This window comes from Amphiura filiformis, chromosome 6, assembly GCF_039555335.1.
Source record: "Amphiura filiformis chromosome 6, Afil_fr2py, whole genome shotgun sequence".
In the NCBI taxonomy this organism is placed as follows: domain Eukaryota; kingdom Metazoa; phylum Echinodermata; class Ophiuroidea; order Amphilepidida; family Amphiuridae; genus Amphiura; species Amphiura filiformis.
The window spans coordinates 46,369,074-46,394,871 of NC_092633.1; the positions used below are offsets into that span (position 1 = coordinate 46,369,074).

General features: G+C 36.1%; 1 protein-coding gene across 1 annotated transcript; it reads right to left on the reverse strand.

The window, feature by feature from the left end:
• Positions 1 to 69: 69 nt before the first annotated feature.
• Positions 70 to 24,958, reverse strand: LOC140155495 (transmembrane protein 163a-like). Its single transcript, XM_072178358.1, has 9 exons — positions 24,745 to 24,958; positions 20,602 to 20,748; positions 18,733 to 18,861; positions 18,257 to 18,300; positions 11,942 to 12,036; positions 8,946 to 9,042; positions 3,642 to 3,753; positions 1,578 to 1,719; positions 70 to 310 (listed from the first exon to the last, which is right to left on the reverse strand). The coding sequence occupies exons 1-9, from the start codon at positions 24,749 to 24,751 to the stop codon at positions 235 to 237; spliced, it is 849 nt and encodes a 282-aa protein (XP_072034459.1). The 5' UTR covers positions 24,752 to 24,958; the 3' UTR covers positions 70 to 234.
• Between the last annotated feature and the right edge of the window lie 840 nt (positions 24,959 to 25,798).

Below are 25,798 nucleotides of genomic sequence, written 5' to 3' on the forward strand. Positions count from 1 at the left end.
CCCCCATCCGACCTGCCAAAAATGCTTGCCCCCCCCCTTTTGGCCTGCCAAAAAATCTTTGCCCCCCCCCCCTATAATTCACCACTCATGGGGTACACATAATTATTGCACCACCCCTTACTTGCACTTTATAGCATAGTTTAAGGATAAAAGGTGATATTTACAGATTGTATGGATGTGTATAATTATATGAATTGCATTGCACATGATGATGATGACATAACAAGGAAGTTTTCAGTCTTTGCAGCATTTCTTGCAACATATCTCCTTTACACTGAATGGATTTTCATTCAAGACATCAATCAGTACCCTGGTGAAAGAAAAGAGAAAGAAAAAAAAATCCGCTTACTTTGAAGTTTATTTTCAAATTTGATGACCAAATTTGAATAGATATTGATATACATGTATAACATTTAAATAGACAAGTGACATCTTCAAACAATGATCACATTAACCCTAACACGCCTGAGTACTACAAAATACTACTTGATATATGCGCTGTTCGTGCGTGCATCCCAAGTGGTGTGATGACGCAATCGCCCTAAGTGCATATAGACACAGTTTTGCTGACCAGCGAAGCCCAAGACCGTGGCAAAGTGTCGCCGACCCAGTGCTTGGCATGCGAGGGGTCTCGGGTTCGAATCCCACCCAGAGCAAACAACTTCTTTCTTTGTTTTCTCTCTTTATTCCTTAATTCTTTCCCTTCCCGTTGCCAAAAAGCCCCTGGCGGGTTAGGGTTAAATCAAATGATCATTACATGGACATGTCCTTAAAAAAATTATCAGCATTGGGGGTAATAAATTTACTTTCCCTGATCTTATTTTCACATGCCACTGTCAGCAGTGGCGGTGCCAGGGGAGGAGGGGGCATATTCCCTCAGTCAGAACTCTTGCCCCCTGTTGCCCCCCAGTAAAAACCCAAAATTATGAAAATTTCACCTTTTTGCGGTAATTTTGGCCAAAATTTGTTGATTTTGCCCCCCCTGAAATTCACTTTGCCCCTCAATGCCCCCGAAAAAAAAAAATCCTGGCGCCGCCCCTGACTGTCAGCAGGTGAAAGGGCAAGGGTTGAATAAACATGGCTTTGATGGCGCTCTGCCCTGCTGACCCCTGCTGACAGTATTTGAAACTAAAGATCAGAGGAAGAAAATTTATTACCCCCAATACTGGCTATTCGGGGGTTAAATTTTTAAGGACATGTTCACGTAAAGATCAACCATAACTTTGTGTTTAAGTTAAGGGTGGTCTTATCCCTGGAATTATGGAAACTTTCAGGCCTCATAACTGCTAAATTATTGGTCTAAAGTATAAAAAAGTATACGTATTTAGAATGGAAGAAAAAAATTCTTAGCCTGGGCCAAAGAAATTTTTTAAATACATTTTTAAAACCTAGATAAAAATATCTAGGAACCATTTTTTATATTTTGACCAAAAGTTAATAAAAAAAAAAAAAATTTTTGGGCCCTAAATTTTTTTTGTTATGTTGACCAAAAAAAAATGAGCATTTTGGTCTAAATTTGACCACACAGATGAAAGTTCCCACAATTCCAGGATTAAGACCACCCTTAATATACTTACTTGACTCCATAGAAAAGCAATAGGAACCCCACAGCTATACCAACAATGGCATCCAGATACCAGATGTTCCTGTCTCGTTCTATGAGCTTGGTAGTTATAAGAATACTAAAACTGGTAATAGCACCCGCTAATGAACTATAACCTAAAATAAAAGAAATTACGAGTTCAAATCAGTGTCCATGGCCGGGCCCATTGCCAGGGGAACAGGGAGTGGTACAATGCATCTAATCCACCATTAGGTCCTCATTTTTGCAAATGACAAAATACAGGAAGCCCCGCTTGCCCAGTTCTCCACAGAAGAACTGACATTACACCTGTTACTTTGATGACAGACAGAACAGAATTTACATGGATACATTTTAACCTTGACTAATTCCCTAAGGAACTTGAACCAAAAGTGGGACTTCCACTTTAAGTTTGAGATGTGTGCTTATGGGTTTAAGTTTAAGATGTGTGCTTTAAAAGACTGGGCATGTTGTTTTATTAAAAATATTGGATTTTGTCAGAAATACAGCACAGGCATGATTTTTGCAGGGTTATCTTAATCTTAATTCAATGATGTTCATTACATCAATAAGGTAACATCATGCATCATCATCCCTGTACTTAAGGGGGGATTGGTCACTTTAATTGAAAAGAGATGTTATTATGCTTAGCTTACTGCTCTACCGTCACTATTCATATTAATTGTTTTGAAGCTAATATTATTAGTACTTGCAATATTCATATTAACAAAATGAAATTGATACTCCATTCAAATACATATATTTGTGCACATAACAAATATATTTTTACTTCAGAGGAAACAAAACATTATTCTTCAGTCATCTGCTTGCTTTGAAATGTGCACTGCTATCTACAGTAGATAGCAAGTATGCTATCCACAGTAGATAGCACGTTTGCTATCTACAGTAGATAGCAAGTAGGCTATCTACAGTAGATAGCAAGTTTGCTATCTACAGTAGATAGCAAGTTAGCTCAATTTTCATATCACATATTAGTACTCTTCCAGCTTTTGTCTTGGTTTTTACTGCCTACCCTCCCACACACATTGTTACACCAGACAGGGCCTTAGGTAGGATTTAACAAATGCCTGTCATTTTCCCCAAAATTGTCAGTCCAAGATTTGGCCCTGAAAACATAAACCAGACCTCTGGGGGTTCAATCGGTTCAAATCGCTATTGATGCTATAGCCTTCATTTATTAGTCTGGCCTTGTTTTGAGTTCAAAGAACTTATTCAAGCATTACTTGTAGAATTTAGCATATGTCACAGGCATTAATTTTGCATGTCTAGGGAGCAAACTGCCTGTCCAAAATGATGGGTGGCTCGCTAACACCTACTGGCAATTGAAATTGCCTCCTTTGTTTTGGCAACTTATTTAAACTGGCCTCAAAAAAGAAACTTATAATTTTTTCACAAGGTCATATCTTAAAATCCTCTCCATAAAAATGAACAAAAATTGCACACAGGATTACTTCAATACTCTACTCTAAACATTGGTCAGTAACCAAGCAGTTGTCCAACTGACACAACAGTAAAATACACTGACACGGAACAGCTTCCGGGACCACATTCACAGGCGAATAATTGGAACCCAGCCAAAGAAATCTGTTGGGATGTGAATGTGGTCCAGGAAGTTGTTCCATGACAGTGCATTTTGCTGTTGTGTCAGTTGGACAACTGCTTGGTTTTTGACATGTGTTTAGAGTAGAGTATTGAAGTAACCCTGTGTAATTTTTGTTCATTTTTATAGACAGGATTTTAAAATATGACCTTGTGAAAAATTATAAGTTTCTTTTTGAAGCCAGTTTACATGTAATGTATTGATCACATGTAAAGTTAGTAATATGAAACCTTCAACAAACTCTTACACTATGGCCTCATCCCAATGGCACAGTTCAATAACCTCAATAAAATAATAATAGTGCAAAATTTGACCTCAAGTTACAGAGTACCCAAATTTTCAAAGGTCATTCAATGAATGTGCAAATGTATTGGGGTTAATGAAATGTGCCCTGATAGATGAGCATGTTGTGGATCCTAGTGTTAAGTTACAACTTACCATCTGTTCTGACACTTTTGCTTTTCAGTTTCATGGCTATAATGAATTTGGCTATGGCTAATATGCTACATGCTGCCACACTAACAGCAGCTAGAATAAACAAGGGATATCCCTGCAAACAAATAGAGACAGAAGATTAAGGTTAATTGAAAAAGAAAATTAAGAACTTTCATTCAAATTCTTAGGCACACAAATTTGCATTTTATCAATTGGGCCTTTAATAAAATTGTGTGCTATCGGCGTAATGGGCTTAAATGTCAGAAGATTGGGGTTCTTTTTCCACATTTTCTTTTCAAAAACACCCCAAACATGTTATTTTATGTACAATTTTCCATTATGTTTTGATAATGTACCCAAAATTGAAAATGTGGGTCCTTTTCTTGATACAATTTTTTGTCTCCCAGAAATTCAAGTAGGGTAGGTCCGGTTATGCCTTATAGAACTTATTCATAAGCATGCATGGTTGATTGTTTGTGTGCTATCTGTTATTAACAAGACACAAATAAGCCAATTCCATCTGTGATTGTGGGTAAAAATCTGGGATGCAAAATGGGATTACCACAATCCTCCCATAGATGATAAAATCATGTGATTTTATTTTTCATTTACAACACTGGCACTTCCAAGGAAGATTCAAACGATCATGTTTATTATGTGAAAGTTCTGTGGGGCAATCAGACCTAACAATTTGTAACAATTTAAAAAAAATCTTTTAAAAAGTTCAAAGTTCCTCGCCATTGGAATACTGTGTAAGCTCAATCACGATATCCCCCAGATTTTCCCCACAATGCAGTCTGTTCTGAATTATTAAATTGGCTTACTATATCAGTTGATTTTACTAAAAACCTGCTGATTATACATATTTGAATGATTTAATTTTGCTGCAACATATGGTATTTTAAAACTATGCTATTCAATTCATTTTGTTGCCAGATGAGAAGGCGCGTGGGGAGTCGTTTTCCTCCCACCAGTCAAATATGAAATCAGAAAATGTCTATAAGTTTTGGGGGCAACAAATGCTCAATTTTAGGCAAATGTTTGGACTTTTGCCACACCTAACATCAAAAACAACCCTATAGGCCTGTTGCGGCCATTATTTACATGATGTCATTATTTATAACAGTGGTCGGAACATCTGTTTCCATGATTCCATTATGCATACATGATTTACCAAATTATAGAATCCATTCCTATTTCCTAGTTTTGATTAATATTCATCAAAATATCTTAACTACTATATAGTTATATGTGATTTAGGGATTCAATCATGTTTCGCCATTATTCCTCACCATTTAAAAGGGCATTTTGTGATCCACAGCCTCATTCCTCAATTTCACAAAAAAAGAAGAGATTTTTATACCACTGGAAACCTCTAGCTACATAATGTTTATGTACAAATAATTCCTTGCAGATTAATTCGTTTAGCAATTATACCATCAAATTTGATTTATGTTCTGGTGTACCAGCACAAAATTACAACAGTGGCCTATGGAGCAGTGTAATACACATAATCCATAACTTAATGCAAATGCAAAAGTGGAATCAAATGAAATTTTGTGAATAAGCTTTTTTCTTAGATATCTACCAAAAAATGTTATAAAAAGATGATGCTAGAATCACAAAATACTCCTTTAACAATGATGCGTCCATATTGTCCGTTTGGTTTACTTTGTGTAAAGCTGCCCAAGTGAAGTAAACAAAAATAACTTTAAAAATATGGTTGAAAAGCATTTGTTGAAAGACCTGTGTGATTAACACTTTAAATTGGTGAAAATATTTCATTATGTGCATAAGGCTAAAAAAATTTCGTTATATCTCAAAGCCCACACGCGCCTTCGTTTTTCTTAGCGTGTCCATGTCAGCTGAAAGGGCAAATTCATTTTTTATTTAAATTTATTTTTTTATAGTTTTTTGCCGTAAAATCATGAAATTCTGAGACAAATTTGGAAAAAAAGTTACTTGATTCAATACTCACATTGTTTAGAAACAATTAATATTTGTACTTTAATTGTGTAAATCAACCACAATTTCATGCTGTGTACTTTTGAACACTCGAAAATGACATCTTAATTCAAAATTTTGTTTTTAAAAATCTTCAAAAAAAATCTTAAAAAAAAGAAACCTCATTCCGCATTCGAAACTGCCATGGGCTTTGAGACATAACATTTTTTTAGCCTAATTTTCAAGCATCTCAAGCTATTAAATTTGAGTTGCAGGAAGAAAGGGTGGGAAAAACAGAGCATTCCGCATTGGATTGCGGGACCCACTAGCATTTTTCATTGGAAGGGCAGCGATATGTCAGTAATTTCACATATGGAATATTGGAAGGATTTAAATATTATTTGTCATGCTTTTGTGGTATTTGATAGCCACATGTTGATGAAGAAACTAATTAGTGATATCTCTTCATTAGACAAGTCTGGCGAAACAATCATAAAATAATCTCAGCATCACCACATCAGCCCATGTTTTTTGTCATATAAAAGTAGCCAGGGGGGTTCTTAGTAGAAAGGAGGGTACACAGGGATGTGGGCAGATTTGGGTGCATTTTCCGCCATTAGTGTTAGCACTCAATTTTATGAAAATTTGGTTTAAGAAAGAGGTTTTTTTTAAATTTTCTTAAAAAGTGTAAATTTTTCATCCAAATATTAAAATTTTAAAAGGGTCTTTTTCTTGACAAATTTGATAAAAAATTGTTGTTTTTTTTTTAGTCCCAGTAACATATCCCCACCCAAACCAAAGTTGAGTCCCTCTGGGAAAATTAGGCAATTGTTGTAGTACATCTATACTATTAAATAAATCACACACATTTAAAATATAACCGCCTTGGAATTCAACGTGTTTGTTTTATATTTCCACATCAGTTTTATATTTCCAAATCAGATTGTGTCACATATACACAAAATAATAATTGATACATTTACCATGTTTACAATTGGAATAACCATCCACATCTGGTGAATCATTGAATGAGAACAATGACATGTGTTGTCAGGGATATAACTAGCCCGGGGTACTCAGTACAAATGACCATACGGGGACATGCCGCAAACATGGGTAGCATTTTCAGCTTCCTGGTATATCAATGACCCCTTTTTCAAAGCCTATTTTGGTATATGAATGGGTCCTTTTTCAAAATTTTCTCAATTTTTTAGGAAAACAGCCCAATTTTTCTTTAATCTGGCCAAAATTTTCCCAAAATTTTGGGAAAATTTGTAAAAACTAAGACAATTTCGGTAAATTCGGCCGAAAATTTTGACTTTTGGTATATCAATGGGTCCAAATTTCTTGAAAAATTGGTATATTTATGGTTCTACTTCCAAAATCTCAGCGGCACGTCCCTACCAAAACCAAACTTGAGTACCCCGGGATAACTAGCCATTGCAAAAACTGAAATGGTACGAGTAAAGCAAGCAAGTCGAACACTTGATTGGAGCAGTATCTTTTTAGCGAACAGGGCCGGGGCACTATCTTTTTAGCAAACGCTAGGGATTGGTGAATAGGCCATGAGGGTATCAACCCCTAAAATTGTTTTTTTTGTGCTTTTTTTGCGATGAAATATATTCATTCAATTTCAGAAATGTAAAAAAAAAATAATATAAATATTTTTTTTTTTTTTTTTTCTGGAAAATTTGGATTCAGATCCTAATCCAAAAACAAAACAAATCGAAATCTGTAAACAAAAAATAATCTGGAAATCCCTGCAATGTACAACATGTTAGTAAATAGAGAATTTAAAAAAAAGAAGAAGCTTATTAGGCGAAAGAAAAATGTTTGTGTACTTTTAATTAGAAAAAATATTTATGGTAACATACGAGGGCGGTCAAAAAGTTAAGAGAACTCGGTATGCTACTTTGTCGCACGGTATTGAATTTGGTCTCATTTGAAAGCTTGTTCCTTCAAAACATTACTGCAAAGATATTAGATTTTTGCATCCCTGTATGTGCTCAGGACACTCTTCAGAGGAAGCCTACCTCCATGAATTCACAGGTACTACCAGAAGTGAATACAGGATCATTATGGAAATTTCTCTGGACGGCGGTGAAAACTCAAATGAAATTTAACAATGTACAGTTGCTGTAAATGGTAATGAAGTCCTTGATATTCAACAGCAACGAAATGGTTCTTAGAGTTCAAGAATGGAATGAGCGTCCTTGAAGATCATCCAAGGTCCAAAAGACTTGCTGACGTCACCGCTAACGATATACGTGCTGGTACAGTGGCATTGATAATGAATAAAGAGCCAAAAAAGAAAGATGAGATAGCCACAAAATATGATAACTCTGATGAATTTTCAACATTAATCCATTAACACTGGGTATTCCAGGGTGTCTTCTAGATGGGGTCCCAGAATCTTAATGTACAAATTTGATACCAATTGACATATTCAGGTCTACACCTTCTATACACTTAGAATGAGGACCGAGGCAAGTTTAATCTATATGTGGCTAAAGGTGATAAAACATACATTAATCACTGGAATTATGAGAGCATTCAGTGGAAGCACCTGGATCTCCCACCCCTAAGAAGATCATCACTCGGTCACCATAGTGCAAGGTCTTTATTGCTGTTTCTGAGATCCAGGGAGAGTCTTGATGACAGATCATTGGCCAAATGAAAGTATAAACATAGGCATATATCATACAATTTTGATAGCAAAATTGAGGCAAGCCATCATGTGAAGAAGGTTGATGGTAGGAATGTGACTGTTCTGGGATTGTGTCCTGTACGCTATTCTTTGTTTGTCAAGCTGCCATTCACGACAGAGGGGTCAGTTAACTAAAGTAACCATATTGTGGTTCAGGCATGGCTTCCAGTAAGTGAAACCTGTTTTAGAATTTTAAGTCCTACCTTCATAATATCAGGTTTGCTGGTGATCAATGCTGGTGAACCTTCACTGAAGAGTGGCTCAAGGAGCTATCGGAAGACTTCCATTTTGTTGACATAGAAGGTTTCAAGAAAATTTGCGATGGGTGCATTAAGGTTTGTAGTGACCATGCTCAAGAGTGAGATAGAAAGAATTTGGCTAGTACTCTTTCAAGTACCTTGGTTGTACGAACTTATTGACCGCCCCTCGTATGGGTCGATCAAATCACAAACATTTATTGTAATTGTAGGTTATTAAAAATGAAAATTATAGATTGATTCTATTAATAGGATTAACAAAATGAAAAAAACAATCTTTTAAAATAATTTTCTGGATTTTTCATTGCTCTAACAACAAAATAAAATAAGCCTAGAGGAAATAATCTTGGTTTATGAGTCTTATTATTACATGTAATTATTATTGACTGTCATACTTACATGCTTAGGATGCTGCTGTGAGACAAGGTCTGTGACAGAACGGGCAAAGATTGATAAACTGGCTACGATAAAAAAACATCCTAGAAGTAACAGAGCACTGCAATGACAAATAACAGACAAATATAGGATTATTAAACAGGACAAAGACATTAAGAAAACTCAACAATTCATGTTCAAGGTAGATTCATTACAAGCCCCATAAACCCTTAAAATTTGCCATTTTTTGTTGGCTTTTGAATGCCCTTATAACCCAAATGTGGACCTTTTGTCAATTTTCCTCACACTTTTGGGAGGGTGAGAACAGGGTCGAGGCTCTCCCTCTCCTCTAAAAAACAAACAAACAAACAAACAAACAAACAAACAAACAAACAAGCATAGAAAACCTGTTTCATCTGGAGGAGTGAAGCAAGATGAAAATTCTTTTTGACTGTCTATCTCTAACCCCCGCATCTGTCCCTGATAAATCCTCCAATATTTTGCTAGGGGGATGGTCCATACAATCATCCCCCAATGTTGACACCTGTGAGTTTCTGACCAAATTTTAACCACAAAAAGCCAATTTTGTGTGTGCTTCATGTATATACATTTAGTCCACTTTTGTACCATATTTCACCAGTTTAGCTTCAATATACCACATTTTTCACATGCATTTGTCCCATAAACTTATTTTGTTGCCAAAAGGTGCTGGATTAACAATACTTCAAGAAAAAATTCCAACTCCACCCCCCCCATGTCAAAAAGAAATATATGCCACTGAAAGTGTGTGAAACTTTAGGTAACCCATATCAATCCCCGAGATATAAAAATAGAAATATATATGAAAAATGTTACAAATGAAATAACATGATATTAAGTACTTGTAAATGTAAATTATTATCCAACAATTATAGATCATCAACAGGGAGACAAACGGTAAAATACCATAATCAATTTTCTTGCACCAATTCAAGGTTTTTACATTTGTTTTTATAAATAATATCAATGTTTATAAAAATAATCAATTCAAATAAAACTTAATGACCAGCATTAACATTTGATATTACTTGGCATCTGATCAAACCATGATCAAACCAAATTCATAGGTGTAGTTTTATAATATTTGAATAATCAATAAAATTGCTGGTATTTCCAGTATTTTTATAGACATATGTCTGATTTTATATACACTGAAAATATACATGAATATCTAAAATTTGCAAAAGCATTTAGTTTGCATGGCAAAAATAAAGCATAATGAGTTAAGATCGTAATAAGATTTTAACGTTCAGCAGAATTTTTTTAAAAGCTGTGTTTTGGTACTTTGCTTTTCAAATGGATACCATCTTACATTGTCTTAGTGCAATAGAAAGATTAATTTCTTGATGATTTTATTATTCATTAATTTATTAATGATTCATCTGTTTTTCTTTTATTGATTGCAATGAAATACGATGTGAAAGCTTAGTAGCAGACATAATGTGTACAGAAACACATATTAAAATGAGCAATTTTACACTATTTTCGTTTATGATTCAAGTGATATTTATCTGCCAAGTAGACTAAACTGGCATAAGATTGATAAAGGTTCTTTTTCAGATCCAATAAAATGATACTACTCACTCAGAAATATTTCAATTCCTATCAGGAATCTTGTTCACTCTGGTACTGGTGTTTCTAGATGTTTTTAGCACCGGCAATACTTCTGTCTGGTTTGATGATAGCGTCACCAAACTTTGTTGTTGCGAGTATTTATGACCTGGTCATAAATTTTTTGTCATCGGTAGGCCCCCTAAATCTTTATTCATAGTGTTAGTTCACCCGAAAGACAAGTGCGACCCATTACAATCAGCAGAAGTGATCTACGAGATACCTTGTCAGAACTGCCCCAAAACTTACATCGGGGAAACAGGCCGCTTGTTTAAGACAAGGTTAACAGAACACAAGTCAGAAAGCGAAAAAGTAAGCGCCAAAAGCTTCACCTGGTCACAACGCAAAGCATCCGCTTCAGAAATTCACAAATCTGCCATTGCCGAACATGTTTCCAACCAAAACCACGTAATTGGGTGGGAGGAGGCTCAGGTTATTGATCAAGAATCTGACAAAACTACACGCTGGCTAAAGGAAGCAATCTGGATCAGGAGTAGAGGAAAAGACACTATGAATAAAGACGAGGGGGCCTACCGACTGGACAAAATTTATGACCAGGTCATAAATACTCGGCAACAAGAAAGTTTGGTGACGTCATCAAAACAGACAGAAGTGTTGCGGAGCTAAAACATCTAGAAACACCAGTACCAGAGTGAACAAGATTCCTGATAGGAATTGAAATATTTCTGAGTGAGTAGTATCATTTTATTGGATCTGAAAAAGAACCTTTATCAATCTTATAAACTGGCATGTCTAGTAAGAGCTGTCGGAAAGTTAGTGACAGTGGCAGTTCCAGAATTGATATTCTTTGGTTTTTATTCGCCAGCGAAGTGTTACGTGTAATCTGATTATCACTATGTCAACTGGATCACGCTTTTGAGTTCTGCACCATGGTTGAAAGTGATCGCAACACAAAGTCTATGACATGTACTACTAATTCCAAAGGTGCGTGATCCAGTTACCAAAGAGGAAAAGGAGTGTTTTTATGCTCCCAAAACGTAGGTTGTTTTTGTCTTTTTTAACCTAAATCTTGGATGATGTTGTACATATTCAACAGTTTTTAACATTATATTGGCCTATTCCATTTAAAATCCACACTACCCCTGTGGAAGATTCAGCTAAAGTCTTCCACAGAGGGAGTATGAGTTTTGAATACAATAGACAATTTGGTAACTTCCATATTTGAAATACTCACTACAGTTGTGGAAGATATAGGTAATGCCACAATACAGGGGGAGTATGGGTTTCAAAATGATGAAGCCTGACCAATTGCATTTGAAAAACATACTCCCTCTGTGGGAGATATTTCCAAAATCTTCCACAGGGGTCGTGTGGATTTTAAATGGAACACCCCATTATCGGTTACTTACATTCGTTCTCTATCGGATGAATATAGTGTACCTATTGACCCATAGAATCTCCAAATAACAACAGCTGATGTGAGTACGTCTAATATACAATCAAACTGACAAAAAAATACAAACAAAACATTCATTTTAGTATTTATTTAGTTTGTGTTTCAATGCCAATTAAAGCCATAATGTATGTTTTCCATCAAATTTTAATTTTGTTATACTTAAGGGGTGGGGTATGAACGTTTGGACAGTATTTATTGTGGGACATTAGAGCACATCAGACATTTCGAATTGCGTTCTGAATACGAAGAATGTCCCTCTGATATCAAATAATTTTGATTTTTGAAATTGCAATGTAATACACATTTTATGGCAAATGATTAAAATTGATATTTTGATATTTAACAGTACTCAAGTAAACTTTATAAATCTGATGATTACACAGCCGTGACGTTAGTCATGGCTGTGTCTTTTTTCTTACAGGTTCTTTACACAGCCGTGACGTTAGTCACGGCTGTGTCTTTTTTCTTACAGGTTCTTTCTTCTTCTTTCTGTCAACCATTACATTTGCTCTAGCACTCACATGCTTACATCGATTTTGACCTAACTTGGTCACAATGATCATTGACCATGCCCCTACATGTCACATGAAACTCGTGGGGACAAAGGTCACGAGGGGTCACAGGGGTCAAAAACGTGATTTCAACTAAAAATGCATCTTCTCCCACAACTTACGTAGCACAGCGACCCCACTTGCACACATGCATTGTTATTACCCAGTGTCTATGTGGTGTACACAGATTTGGGGTCAAAGGTCATTAAAGGGTCACTTCCGGTATAAAACGAAAAACCTTCAAAAATTTTTATTAGCTAAGTAAAACATAGCACAGTAACGGTATGTTCACATATGATCTGCAGTCACCCAATGTATATGTGGTATTTTTGATATTTAACAGTACTCGAAGTAAACTTTATAAATCTGATGATTACACAGCCGTGACGTTAGTCACGGCTGTGTCTTTTTTCTTACAGGTTCTTTACACAGCCGTGGACGTTAGTCACGGCTGTGTCTTTTTCTTACAGGTCCTTTCTTCTTCTTTCTGTCAACCATTACATTTGCTCTAGCACTCACATGCTTACATCGATTTTGACCTAACTTGGTCACAATGATCATTGACCATGCCCCTACATGTCACATGAAACTCGTGGGGACAAAGGTCACGCAGGGGTCACAGGGGTCAAAAACGTGATTTCAACTAAAAATGCATCTTCTCCTACAACTTACGTGGGACAGCGACCCCACTTGCACACATGCATTGTTATTACCCAGTGTCTATGTGGTGTACACAGATTTGGGGTCAAAGGTCATTAAGGGTCACTTCCGGTATAAAACGAAAACCTTCAAAAATTTTTATTAGCTAAGTAAAACATAGCACAGTAACGGTATGTTCACATATGATCTGCAGTCACCCAATGTATATGTGGTATTTTTTTTTACTTGGGGTCAAAGCTCACTAAGGGGTCACTTCCGGTATAAAAAGAAATACATTTAAAATGCATCTTCTTCCACAAATTATGTGGGACAGAGACGCCACTTGCACACATGTATTGTTATTACCCAGTGTCTATGGGGTGTACACAGATTTGGGGTCAAAGGTCATTAAGGGGTCACTTCCGGTAAAAAACGAAATATCTTAAAAAAATTTTATAAGCTAAGTAAAACATGGGAGAGTAACGGTATGTTCACACGTGATCTGCAGTCACCCAGTGTTTATGTGGTATTTTTTTATTTGGGGTCAAATCTCATTAAGGGGTCACTTCCGGTATAAAACGAAATACCTTTAAAATGCATCTTCTTCCACAGATTGTGTAGGACAGTGACGCCACTTGCACACATGCATTGTTATTACCCAGTGTCTATGGGGTGTACACAGATTTGGGGTCAAAGGTCATTAAGGGATCACTTCCGGTATAAAACGAAAACCTTCAAAAAAATTTATTTGCTAAGAAAAACATAGGACAGTAACGGTATGTTCACACATGAATTGTGGTTACCCAATTCATATGTGGAATTTTTTATTTGGGGTCAAATGTCATTTAGGGGTCACTTCGGTCTGAGACGAAAAACCTTCAAAATGCCCCTTCTGCCACAAATAACATGGCAAAGTGATGCCACGTGCACACATACATTGACATTAGCCAATGTCTATGGGGTTTTCATATATTTTGGAGTCAAAGGTCATTAAAGGGTCACAACACGGCTGTGTTCGTGGTCTTAGACCACAGCTAAGTCTAGTTCTTTCTTTCTTCTTCTTCTTTCTGTCAACCATTACATTTGCTCTAGCACTCACATGCTTACATCGATTTTGACCTAACTTGGTCACAATGATCATTGACAATGCCCCTACATGTCACATGAAACTCGTGGGGTCAAAGGTCACGCAGGGGTCACAGGGGTCAAAAACGTGATTTCAACTACAAATGCATCTTCTCCCACAACTTACGTAGGACAGCGACCCCACTTGCACACATGCATTGTTATTACCCAGTGTCTATGTGGTGTACACAGATTTGGGGTCAAAGGTCATTAAGGGTCACTTCCGGTATAAAACGAATAACCTTCAAAATTTTTTATTAGCTAAGTAAAACATAGCACAGTAACGGTATGTTCACATAAGATCTGTAGTCACCCAACGTATATGTGGTATTTTTTTTACTTAGGGTCAAAGCTCATTAAGGGGTCACTTCCGGTATAAAAAGAAATACCTTTAAAATGCATCTTCCACAAATTATGTGGGACAGAGACGCCACTTGCACACAAGTATTGTTATTACCCAGTGTCTATGGGGTGTACACAGATTTGGGGTCAAGGGTCATTAAGGGGTCACTTCCGGTATAAAACGAAATATCTTTAAAAAAAATGTATACGCTAAGCAAAACATGGGACAGTAACGGTATGTTCACATGTGATCTGCAGTCACCCAATGTATATGTGGTATTTTTTTTTATTTGGGGTCAAATCTCATTAAGGGGTCACTTCCGGTATAAACGAAATACCTTTAAAATGTATCTTCTTCCACAGATTCTGTAGGACAGTGATGCCACTTGCACACATGCATTGTTATTATCCAGTGTCTATGGGGTCCTACACAGATTTGGGGTCAAAGGTCATTAAGGGGTCACTTCCAGTATAAAACGAAAAACCTTCAAAAGTTTTTATTTGCTAAGAAAAACATAGGACAGTAATCTAGTATGTTCACACATGAATTGTGGTTACCCAATTCATATGTGGTATTTTTTTGATTTGGGGTCAAATGTCATTAAGGGGTCACTTCCGGTCTGAGACGAAAAACCTTCAAAATGCCCCTTCTGTCACAAATAACATGGCAAAGTGATGCCACGTGCACACATACATTGACTAATATTAGCCAATGTCTATGGGGTTTTCATATATTTTGGGGTCAAAGGTCATTAAGGGGTAACAACACGGCTGTGTTCGTGGTCTTAGACCACAGCTAAGTCTAGTTTATACTTAAAGTGTATGTAGATGGGATGAAAAGCCGACGATCAATTGAAAATTTTGAACTTTCGTATTGAAGATATGGATTTTTTCCCCAAAACACCAAAAAAAATGAGGTCTTTTTGGGAAAAAATCCGTATCTTCAATATGAAAGGTCAAAATTTTCAATTGATCGTCGGCTTTTCCTCCCAGCTACATACACTTTAAGAATATGTCATTGCATTTATAAAATTTACTTGAGGACTGTTATATATAAAAATGTGAAAAATATCAAATTTTAATAATTTGTCATAAAATTTGTATTACATCGTGAATTTCAAAAAATGAAAATTATTTGATATCAGAAAGACATTCTTCGTATTCAGAATACAATTCGATATGTCTGATGTGCTCTCATATCCCATAAAAAATACTGTCGAAACGCTCATTCCAGATCCCTTAACTCAAAATGCTGAAATAATATTAGTAATAACTGTCAGGAAAGGTTTCTGTCCATTTTATTATGGGAGACTAATGTCTGAATCAATAAATGTACCTATGTCAGCACATTATGTATAATTAAACACCACATTCAAAATTGTGATGCGATCAAGCAAAATGAGTCTGATGTAGATCAAAAGCAAAATTCAGTTTTCAATTTGGTAAACGAGGAATTTTCAGAGCTTTATTTTGCTCAAAACTCCATTATAATTAGACTTACGGTTCCAGAGATATGGTCATTTTAGTGTTGCTCAGAATAATAACATACAAAGGAATTTAAACACAATTTATGGCTATATCTCAAAATCAATATTACTGGCATCCACCTCATTTTGCTTGATCACATCACAATTAATCAAAATATGATTCACTTTTATTCTGACACTTACTTACATCCATGGCAAAGTTAGGAATATTTTGAAATGTTTGTGTTAGTTTGTTAGTTTTCTTTGGGGTAGCACATTGGGCTATTCCATTTAAAACCCACACTACCCTTGTAGAAGATTTAGCTACACTCTTCCGCAGAGGGAGTATGATAGACTATATAAATAGAATATACAATTGGGTAACTTCTATTTGAAATACTCGCTCCAGGTGTGGAAGATATAGGTAAAGCTATGATACAGGGGGAGTATGGGTTTCAAACTGATTAACTCTGACCAATTACATTTGAAAACCATACTCCCCCTGTAGAAGATATTTCCAAAATCTTCCACAGGGGTAGTGTGGATTTCAGAATAGCCCATTAGGGTCTTTCTGTGAGAGATCGCTTTGAGGGTTTATTCAGTGATCCCATGCCCAGTGTAAAAAAAAAAAAGAAAAAATTGTGTATAAATTTCTTGAAAGTGAAGTCATTGAAATTGTGATTAGGTATTTTATGAAATGAAATATTTGGCAAAAAACAGCAGTATTGACAAAGTTGAAGCCCCATTCGAATACATGTAGGTAATTTCCGGGGTACTCAAGTTTGGTTTTGGTAGGGACGATGCCGCTGAGATTTTGGAAGTAGACCCATAAATATACCAATTTTTCAAGAAATTTGGACCCATTGATATACCAAAAGTCAAAATTTTCGGCCGAATTTACCCAAAATTTTCTTAGTTTTTACAAATTTTCCGAAATTTTGGGAAAATTTTGAAAATGTTAGCTAGATTAAGGAAAAATTGGGCTGTTTTCGAAAAAATTGAGAAAATTTTGAAAAAAGGACCCATTCATATACCAAAATAGGCTTTGAAAAAGGGGTCATTGATATACCAGAAGGCTGAAAATGCTACCCATGTTTGCAGCACGTCCCTGTATGGTCATTTGTACTGAGTACCCCAGGGCTAATTTCTCTTAGAGAAATTACAGATTCATGTAAAATGTCCTATTTCATCTTTTATATGCAGGTTTTGCTTTAACCACTAGCAGGCTATGTTAGCACATCTGTATGAATGACACTGACAACAGTGTTAGCACATCTATATTAATGACACTGACAAAGGTGTTAGCACATCTATATTAATGACACTGACAAAGGTGTCAAAATCTGAATTTCTATGATTTTTATGATCCTCCAGATGAGCAAATCACTGAATAGGCCTTTAAGGGATCGGATAGAGACATTTTTGCATATTTATTCAGGGACCTGAGAGCACATCAGATTATCGATTGCATTATGAATACGAGGAATGTACTTCTGATATTAAATAATTTTGATTTTTTTGAAACTTGCAATATGATACAAATTTTATGGCAAATTATTAAAATTTGATATTTTTTCTATTTTTCATATTTACCTTGAAGCTTAAAGTAAGACTTATAAATGTAATGATATTTAAAGTGCATCTAGCTGGGGGAAAAGCCGACAATCATTTGAAAATGTTGACATTTTGTATTGAAGATACACATTTTTCCCCAAAAGGCCTAAATTATTTAGGTGTTTTGAGGAAAAATCTATATCTTCAATACAAAAGGTCAAATTTTCAAATGATCCTCAGCTTTTCCTCTCAGCTATATACACTTTAAGTACATATCGTTAGATTTATAAATTTTACTTCGAGGACGGTTAAATGTCAAAAATATCAATTTTTAATTTTGATTTAAAAAAATCCAAATTATTTGATGTCATCAGGACATTCTTTGTATTCAATGTAATCATGTGCTCTCATGTCCCACAAAAATACTGTGCAAACATTGTTATCCAAGCCCTTAAGGGGATGTGGTAACAAAATGTTTGGTTTTCAGGTGGCCGCCGACTCAGACTTAAAATCTCTCTGGTATATTTTTTTATAAATGTCAAACACACAATAAAAGTTATGTATATGTTTAATATCATGGTTATAGCTTACCCCAAACCCAAAAGCAGCCGGGCTTCTTGATGAACCAGAGATACCTGTTAAGTGTGGAAAAAATCAAATATATTATGATTAAAAAGCACAAAAAGAAAATTTACACAACCAACATAAAACCAACCAGCCTGATCAAAGTTAATTATTGTTTCAGAAGACATCATATCTCAGTACAAAGGATGAATACATTTGCAGTAATGTGTTACACAAATATGCTGTTACTGGGAAAAACAAAGGTAATAGGCTAGGATGTATATGTAATGATAACTGGTTTATCAAAAACAGGTAAAAATTTTGTACTCTTTTGCCTAAAAAAGAAATAATAATAAAAAAATCCTGACCAACTAACTGCAATTTTTTTAATGTCCAAACCATAAACATGCACTTATAAAGAAAGCAAAGCACAATTAACTCCTTAATTTTGCTTAATTAAGCCATGGGGATCAAATATGCTAATAGGCATTTTAGTAACTTACCAAAACTTATGATTCCTAGTACAAGAAGAACAATAACAGAGGCCCAGGCTGTGGCAAGAGCCGAGTATCTCCATATTGTAGCGGCTCTAGCTGATAAATCATGAGCTTCATCTATGGCATCCAAGGGAACTATATAAGAAACAATTATCCAAGGATATTATATTAGAGAGCTAAGAAATCTGCAATATTGGATTGTTGCAAAAAGGAACCAGTAAAAGAGTTCCTTGGGTATCTAAGGAAACAAACCAAAATATTGATGAGCCCTAAAAAATGAAATCTACAGGGAAGGTGTTTAAATGCTAACTTCATTTCTCCTATGCACACATGATACAGTTAACAAATATTATGGTTATGTTTATAATGTTATAGATGGGGAGGGAGGGGGTCAGCAATAAATTGAAACTAGTTACATTTATAAGACTTCATCAATCTTTTAGTTTGTTCTACCATTTTGTCAAAATCGGAGCAAGTTGAAATTTTACCCAAGTACAACCAAATGTTGCCGTTTTTACCCCAACATGAGTTTTTCCTATTAACCATAGGTCGTAGATAGCACAAACTATACATTTTTGAAATCCTTGTGATCAGACAAATACTTTAGTGTACGCCTACATGTCGACAAGATTTTCAAAATTTAACCCCTGTGTGACTTTTGCGACCTAAAGTCACTAGGGGCCAAATCCGAAATGCCTCCACATCCTAAAATGAATGTACTTCATGTGCTCATGCTTTTATCACAAAGTGCACAATGATTCAGTTTAGCAGCTGTACTATTATAAAGATATGAAGCACAAACAGTCTCTCTCGCAACGGAGCCACGTTAGCACATAGAGGGCAGCAGTTTTAGGGTACGGCATGCCGTTACCCCTTTGAAGATAACAGGACACCGTTACCATATGAACGGGAGCGCGTCAGCAATTGACAAAGGCACATTATGACAAATGGTCATTGACCACATTATAAAGCTTTTTAAAAATGACCTACAAAACATGCTCTAAATGACATTTTTGCCGCAATCTCCCTCCCCACAAAAATTGGGTCCAGTTTAACTTGCTGGTGATTTCATTAAAGAATGAATGGTCAACAAGAATACATGCATGTATAATAATTTCTACCCCAGGAGATCAGGATCTGTGGCGGCACCAGCGGGCATTAGGGGAAACATGAAGGGGGGGGGGAAAGTGGAAATTATGCCCCTGCAGCACCACCATTGATTAGGGTTAGGTTTTAGTTTTTCGAGCTAGGGCCAGATTTCTGGATTATTATTACATTAAGGTTAAGGTTAAGGGATTGGAATATGAGATTAGGGATGTCAGAGGTCATTTATGGTCAGGGAGGCAACCAGTGTTGAAAATTTGCTCCAAACAATCCTAATAAGTCTTTTCGAAGTATGGTGGGCAAAAAAGGAAGGGTGTACTTTCATTTGGGTAATCATTTGTATGCTTTCTTAGCTGACAAAAGATTACCCAAATCAAAAGTACACCCTCTGCACCCAGGGGGCACTCAACTGAAATGTTGGTAGGGGTGTGCGGCGCAGAGCGCCGACCTTTGGGAACTAAGAACTGATTTTGGGAAAAATAGGGGCTTGATGAACTGAAATTTCAACAATTTTGGTGGGTCTTGTGAACTAAAATTCGGCCAAATTATAGGCTTTGGAGCTAAAAAAATTTCAAATTTTGGCTAAAGAGCTACAATTGCCAGAGTTTGAGGCTCAAAGAACTGGAGCATGATCCAAATGTGGGTCTTAAGGAACTGCCAGGGAGCCTGAAAAAGGGACCCTTGACCTCCGCACATACCCATACCCCCTCCGGGCCTCTGCGTTTGTGCCCGCCATATTTCGAAAAGGCTTATAGAGCAGTAGCTGCATACCTTGATCATCATGACTTAAATCTTCATAGCCATTCTTGATATTTTGATTTGTGTCTGTTTGATCTTCAGTTATATCCTGGTTACTACCACCAGCTATATCATTTAATCGGATTGATGTCTTTTCATTCTGTCCATCTGAAGCCATTGCTGCGGTAATTGAAAATAAAATCTAGTCAGTTTCACATTCATTTGCTATAATAATTAATAGATATTGATGTAGTATCATATATCAATTCATTTTGCTCATCCAAATTGCTTTCAAATTACTTGAAAAGCAGAAATGTTGATGGAACATTACTTTGCTAAACATGCCATGACAATATAAACACATGATTTCAGCCAAAAAAAAAGTTTAAATATTGGGTTATTGAAATTGATAACAAAGAGTATAAAACATCTTCAGCAGCCAAAAGGAGCCTCCCATCATGCATTGCAGTATATCTGCTTGCTCCATAGTACACCACATTTCGCCATAATACATTCTAGAAACGCTTGCTCTTAGAATAAGAAAAATTTTAATGCTTATTTATTGCACATTCTAGGGAAGCGTGGTTACCTTTTTAAAATAACCGAGTGAGAGGGTTTTCAAGAAAATATTTTTCCTGTCAAAACTGAAGCATCCTGTGTATAAAAGAAAATATGAATATTAACTGCACATCATATATAACGATTCGTGATACCCAATTGTGGCACATTTGATGTCGTTTAAGAGGCAGAGAATTTTATTTCAATTTTATATACGCCAAAATATTTTTTTAATTGAGCAAGAATAAGGATAGAAAAACGTTGAAAATCCTATGTGAATATTACATTAGACCCAACCAAAGATTACTGTTTCGCTTTTATGATAATCTAATCTTTTATTTCCTGAAAAAACATTTTGGGTCTAATGTCGAATATTCACATACTTGATCAAAACATCGAACGTGTATACAAGAAAATGGTAGGTTTTCCTCTGTAGTATTTTACTGACCATGGAAATGTACTGAGACACAAGCACGTGTCAAAATCGATATAATGTATTGTCCATATAGACGCCCTAGTTATCATGTTTATTGTTGGATTTTTTTGTATAAAACACGCAATTAACCACAATTGAGCGCTAATAATACACATAAATGTTTTTAGGCAAATAAAATTCCAAAATATGGTACGTTTTCTGCCTTTGCTTGTCACATGGTTGGCCTATGTTGAAGTTGCGATTATATCTTCAAATAACTTTCAAATGAATTCCAAAAAGACAAGTGGCCGAGTGGTCTAAGGCGCTGGGTTCATAGTGTGTCCGAAGCAGTCCGCCACCGTGAGTTCGAACCCCGCCTCCGCCAAACTTTAATGAAGTAACATTAAACTTAAAATTTTACTTTTAAAAAATTTCATATTGGGGAAATGTGACTGGCAGAATTTATGTATGGCGTGGAGTGGTGTGGCTCCATAGCAAATGTATACAAAACATAAACAAGAGCCGCTTAGATATTGAGAGCTATGGATAGTGTCACAATACTTTAGGGGTCATATTTTTGCAAACAAAAGTCTTCACCTCCCCTGATTTAAGCCAGTTATTGAAAGTTGAAGTGAGGGATTTTGTGTACATTTTCTATGGCACATTCAGTTCTATTATGGTACTGCAAAGCATAATGGGATACTCCCTTCAGCTGCTGTGAAACATCTTAATAACATTCAGAAAACATTTTTTTTAGACTTGATATTCTAATATTATAATGTTATTTTAAAGGTTGACAGAATGTTTTGCAAAAAATGTTTTGACAATATTTTTTAAAAAGTTGCCATGTTTTTTTTCATATGGCGACAATTTCAAAATGTTTTCATGACCTTTGAATAAAACCAAAACATGTTTACAATGTTTTCAAAACATCTTTGTGTTTGCCAGGAATATTAACAAAACTCTAAATCAGGAATTTAAGAACAAGGGAAGTACTAACTCCCTATTCCAGAAAAATACAGAACTAATTTTTTGGGATTTAAAAAATATTATCAAGTTCTACCAAATGAAACATAGCTCAATCCTAATTATTCAGTTAGTCCTAACTGGGGATACAAAAAATACTGTACACACGTTCATACCAGAGCCCTTATAGTTGCATTTATCAGGTTTTGCATCTGAACTCTTTCTAAACACAGTTTTTGAAGTGAACGCATGAGGAAAAATTGCCAGCAAGAAACACAAGATGTAATCTATATGAAAGTGTTTCATAGAATGCATGTCTCATTACATTGTTGAGCCATATCATTTGATCAAAGGGTTATGCAGCCATCAATTGCAATCCCTGCCCCCAGGACCCAGGAGTAGTGGGGACAATTTTGGAAACTGTCATAATCATGTTACAGTCCCGGCAGGGCACGGCACTATTTTTTTGTACATCCCCGGCCAAGTCCTGCATGCCCATATAACCCCGGGCAACTGCCAGAAAGATGACAAAGTGTGCATGACTTCTCCCACAAAAATCAAGAACCTGGATTTCCCTGTTGTTTCCTCCACATAAGACCTGGCACAGTTGAGAGTACTTTAAATGGTCCCATATTGATCTCTAGCCCTTTGAGATGCATTACATTCCCATGAAGAGCTTTGTTTCAAAACCCCTTACATCCACTTGCCCATTTGAGAACACATCAAAAATCATTTTAAAAAATCGCTGATATTTGGAGGTTTGCAACAAAAGCAGTTTTTGGCGGGATGCTTGGGTAGGATGAGCATCCCGCCAAAAACTGCTTTTGTTGAAAAACACCTTATATCAGTGATTATTTTGATGATTTTTTGATGTGTTCTCAAAATTGGGCAAGTGGATGTAAGGGGTTTTGAAACAAAGCTCTTCAATATAAGTTTTAGCTATGTCCCAACAGTGCGGGGACACATTGAGTTGTTACATCCTTGGCCAAGTCCCGGTTAAGTCCCCGCTATTGCCCGGGTCCTGGGAGGGGGTAGAATTGCAATTGACAACTGCATTAGTCCAAGAAAGCCCACTTGCAATAGCTGCCACATGTCATAACATTCTTAAATGAATACAATATAGAATGTAAAAATTGTCAAATGTCTATATGGCAGCTATTTCAAATAGGGTCTTCTTGATGATGTCAAGTTGGTCCACTTCTTGGGACACTATTTTGTTGTCACGTGCACTTGACTCAATTTTCCAGTTTCATTTTTTATTTATTTATTTATTTATTTATTTATCCTGGGGTGACCAATCAATGGCAATGGCACTGTTCTCCCTTGGTTCCCAGGTGGCACAAAGGCCAAATCTGTTTTTATTAAATATTTCTCATTAGAGTAAATAAATGATTATTACATGTTTCTAGTTTCCCTAGGCCCTCTAAAATATGCTGAGAATTCCAATAACTTCTGATTGTTTCAAATTGTCTGCTATGGCTAAGTAGAAGTAGGGGCATAAAATATATAATCTTAGATTCCATTGCAAATCGAGAAATTTAGGCTCTGTTTCTTATATTCACCAGACATGCATGTGCTGATGAAAAAAGTAAAGGTAAAGGTAAAGGAGGTGATCCTGCATATAAACAGTGATCGGAGTGCCCATTTCTCTTTCATTGGTGATTGGGCCAGACTCCTCCATGTAATGTTGCTATAGGGGGATCGCTACACACCTCCTCTACAGCGAGTCTGTTACCTTCCCAGCATTTAAGAATGCCGGTACCCATTTATACACCTGGGTGAAGAGGAGTAATCGAGATAAAGTGCCTTACTCAAGGGCACAACACGATGGCGTCGCCGGGGCGATTATGAGTAGGAGCAAAGTAAGATAAGATAAGCTAATCAATAGCTATCAACAACTGCTAATGCATTGATTAGCCTGACATAAAAAATATCTCAAATAAAAAACATGGACATAACTTCATATATGTAAGGCCTGTTAGCAATATAACGAGCAGTGGTGACATGTACACATTTGTCCATTTAATACCATGTTTGTATTGTGCATTCACTTCCAGCTGCTGTCTTTACCAAATTGCACACAATACAGGACTACTGACAGAAAAAATACCTATATACACCAATGATAAAATCACAGATGGTACTTCATCATGCGATGTGTCCACAGGTTGTTAACTAACTACATGTCCACTGATTTTTTTTTAAAAGAAATTAATTATTCAAAATGTGCTTCTTACCTGACATTCATTCATGGAATATATTGTGAAGTGTTAATTCCTTTCCTTGAGAAAGTTTAGTAATTCCACAAGGCCAAGGTCCATTGAAGCATTGTTACATACCACCATGACCACAGCTCAGTGAGAACTTCAATAGCTCTGTTTAGATATGAACTTGGAAAGTGTGATGCCTGACTAGTTACGACAAGTGTAACAATACGCACCGGCTGGCTACTAAAGCTCATCATGCATGGGTTGAGCGCTAATGCTATCCCAACATGCATTGCAAGGACATCCCAATATAGAAATTTAAAGAGACAATTCTTGTCTGACATCTATAATTGATTCCATATAACATTGGAGTGATGGGAAAAGGTTAAAGAGCATTGGACCTCGTCCATTGTCCGAAATAGGTCACACAATTAAGTATTGATCTTGTCCTAGTGTGGAGTCAGTGAGCTTTGCCAATTGAAAATACCTGTACAAAAATAAAGGTTACTACAAAAAAATGTAGAATGTATTATAGTGTGACTTCTCCACATTTCAATACAAAATATCTAGTATTAGGGATGCCCACTCTCAATACAGTTTCCACTAGAACGATTTTTCATTTACTGTGTGCGTGCACTCACACACGTATTGTCTATGGATAAACTGATCGATACAAGAAATCCCAGGCCTGTTAAATGGCGTACATACTTGTTTTGATCCAAATGTAGGCCTATATCAGGGTGTTTCAAGAAATTCCTGATTCCACCAGAAAACATTAACCAAACTTTTTCCTGTTTGGTCAGTAAATAGAGAGGACCTTCCTTCATGAAGAGATCAACTTTTTTAATGAAAAATTTAATGAGATGAGAACTACAACAGGTTGAAGTGACACCATTCCGTGCATCAGGTGTTCAAACGCAATTACCTCCGAATTTGGAGTGAATCAGACAAGCAAACTTACATACTCATAAAATTTAACTATTTTTGCAGACAAAATGTACAGGATGTTAAGAAATTTAAGAATGTCAGTTTAAGCCTACCGCGGCCCATCTCAAATCATGGACTTCCCGTGCACTTCTCACTA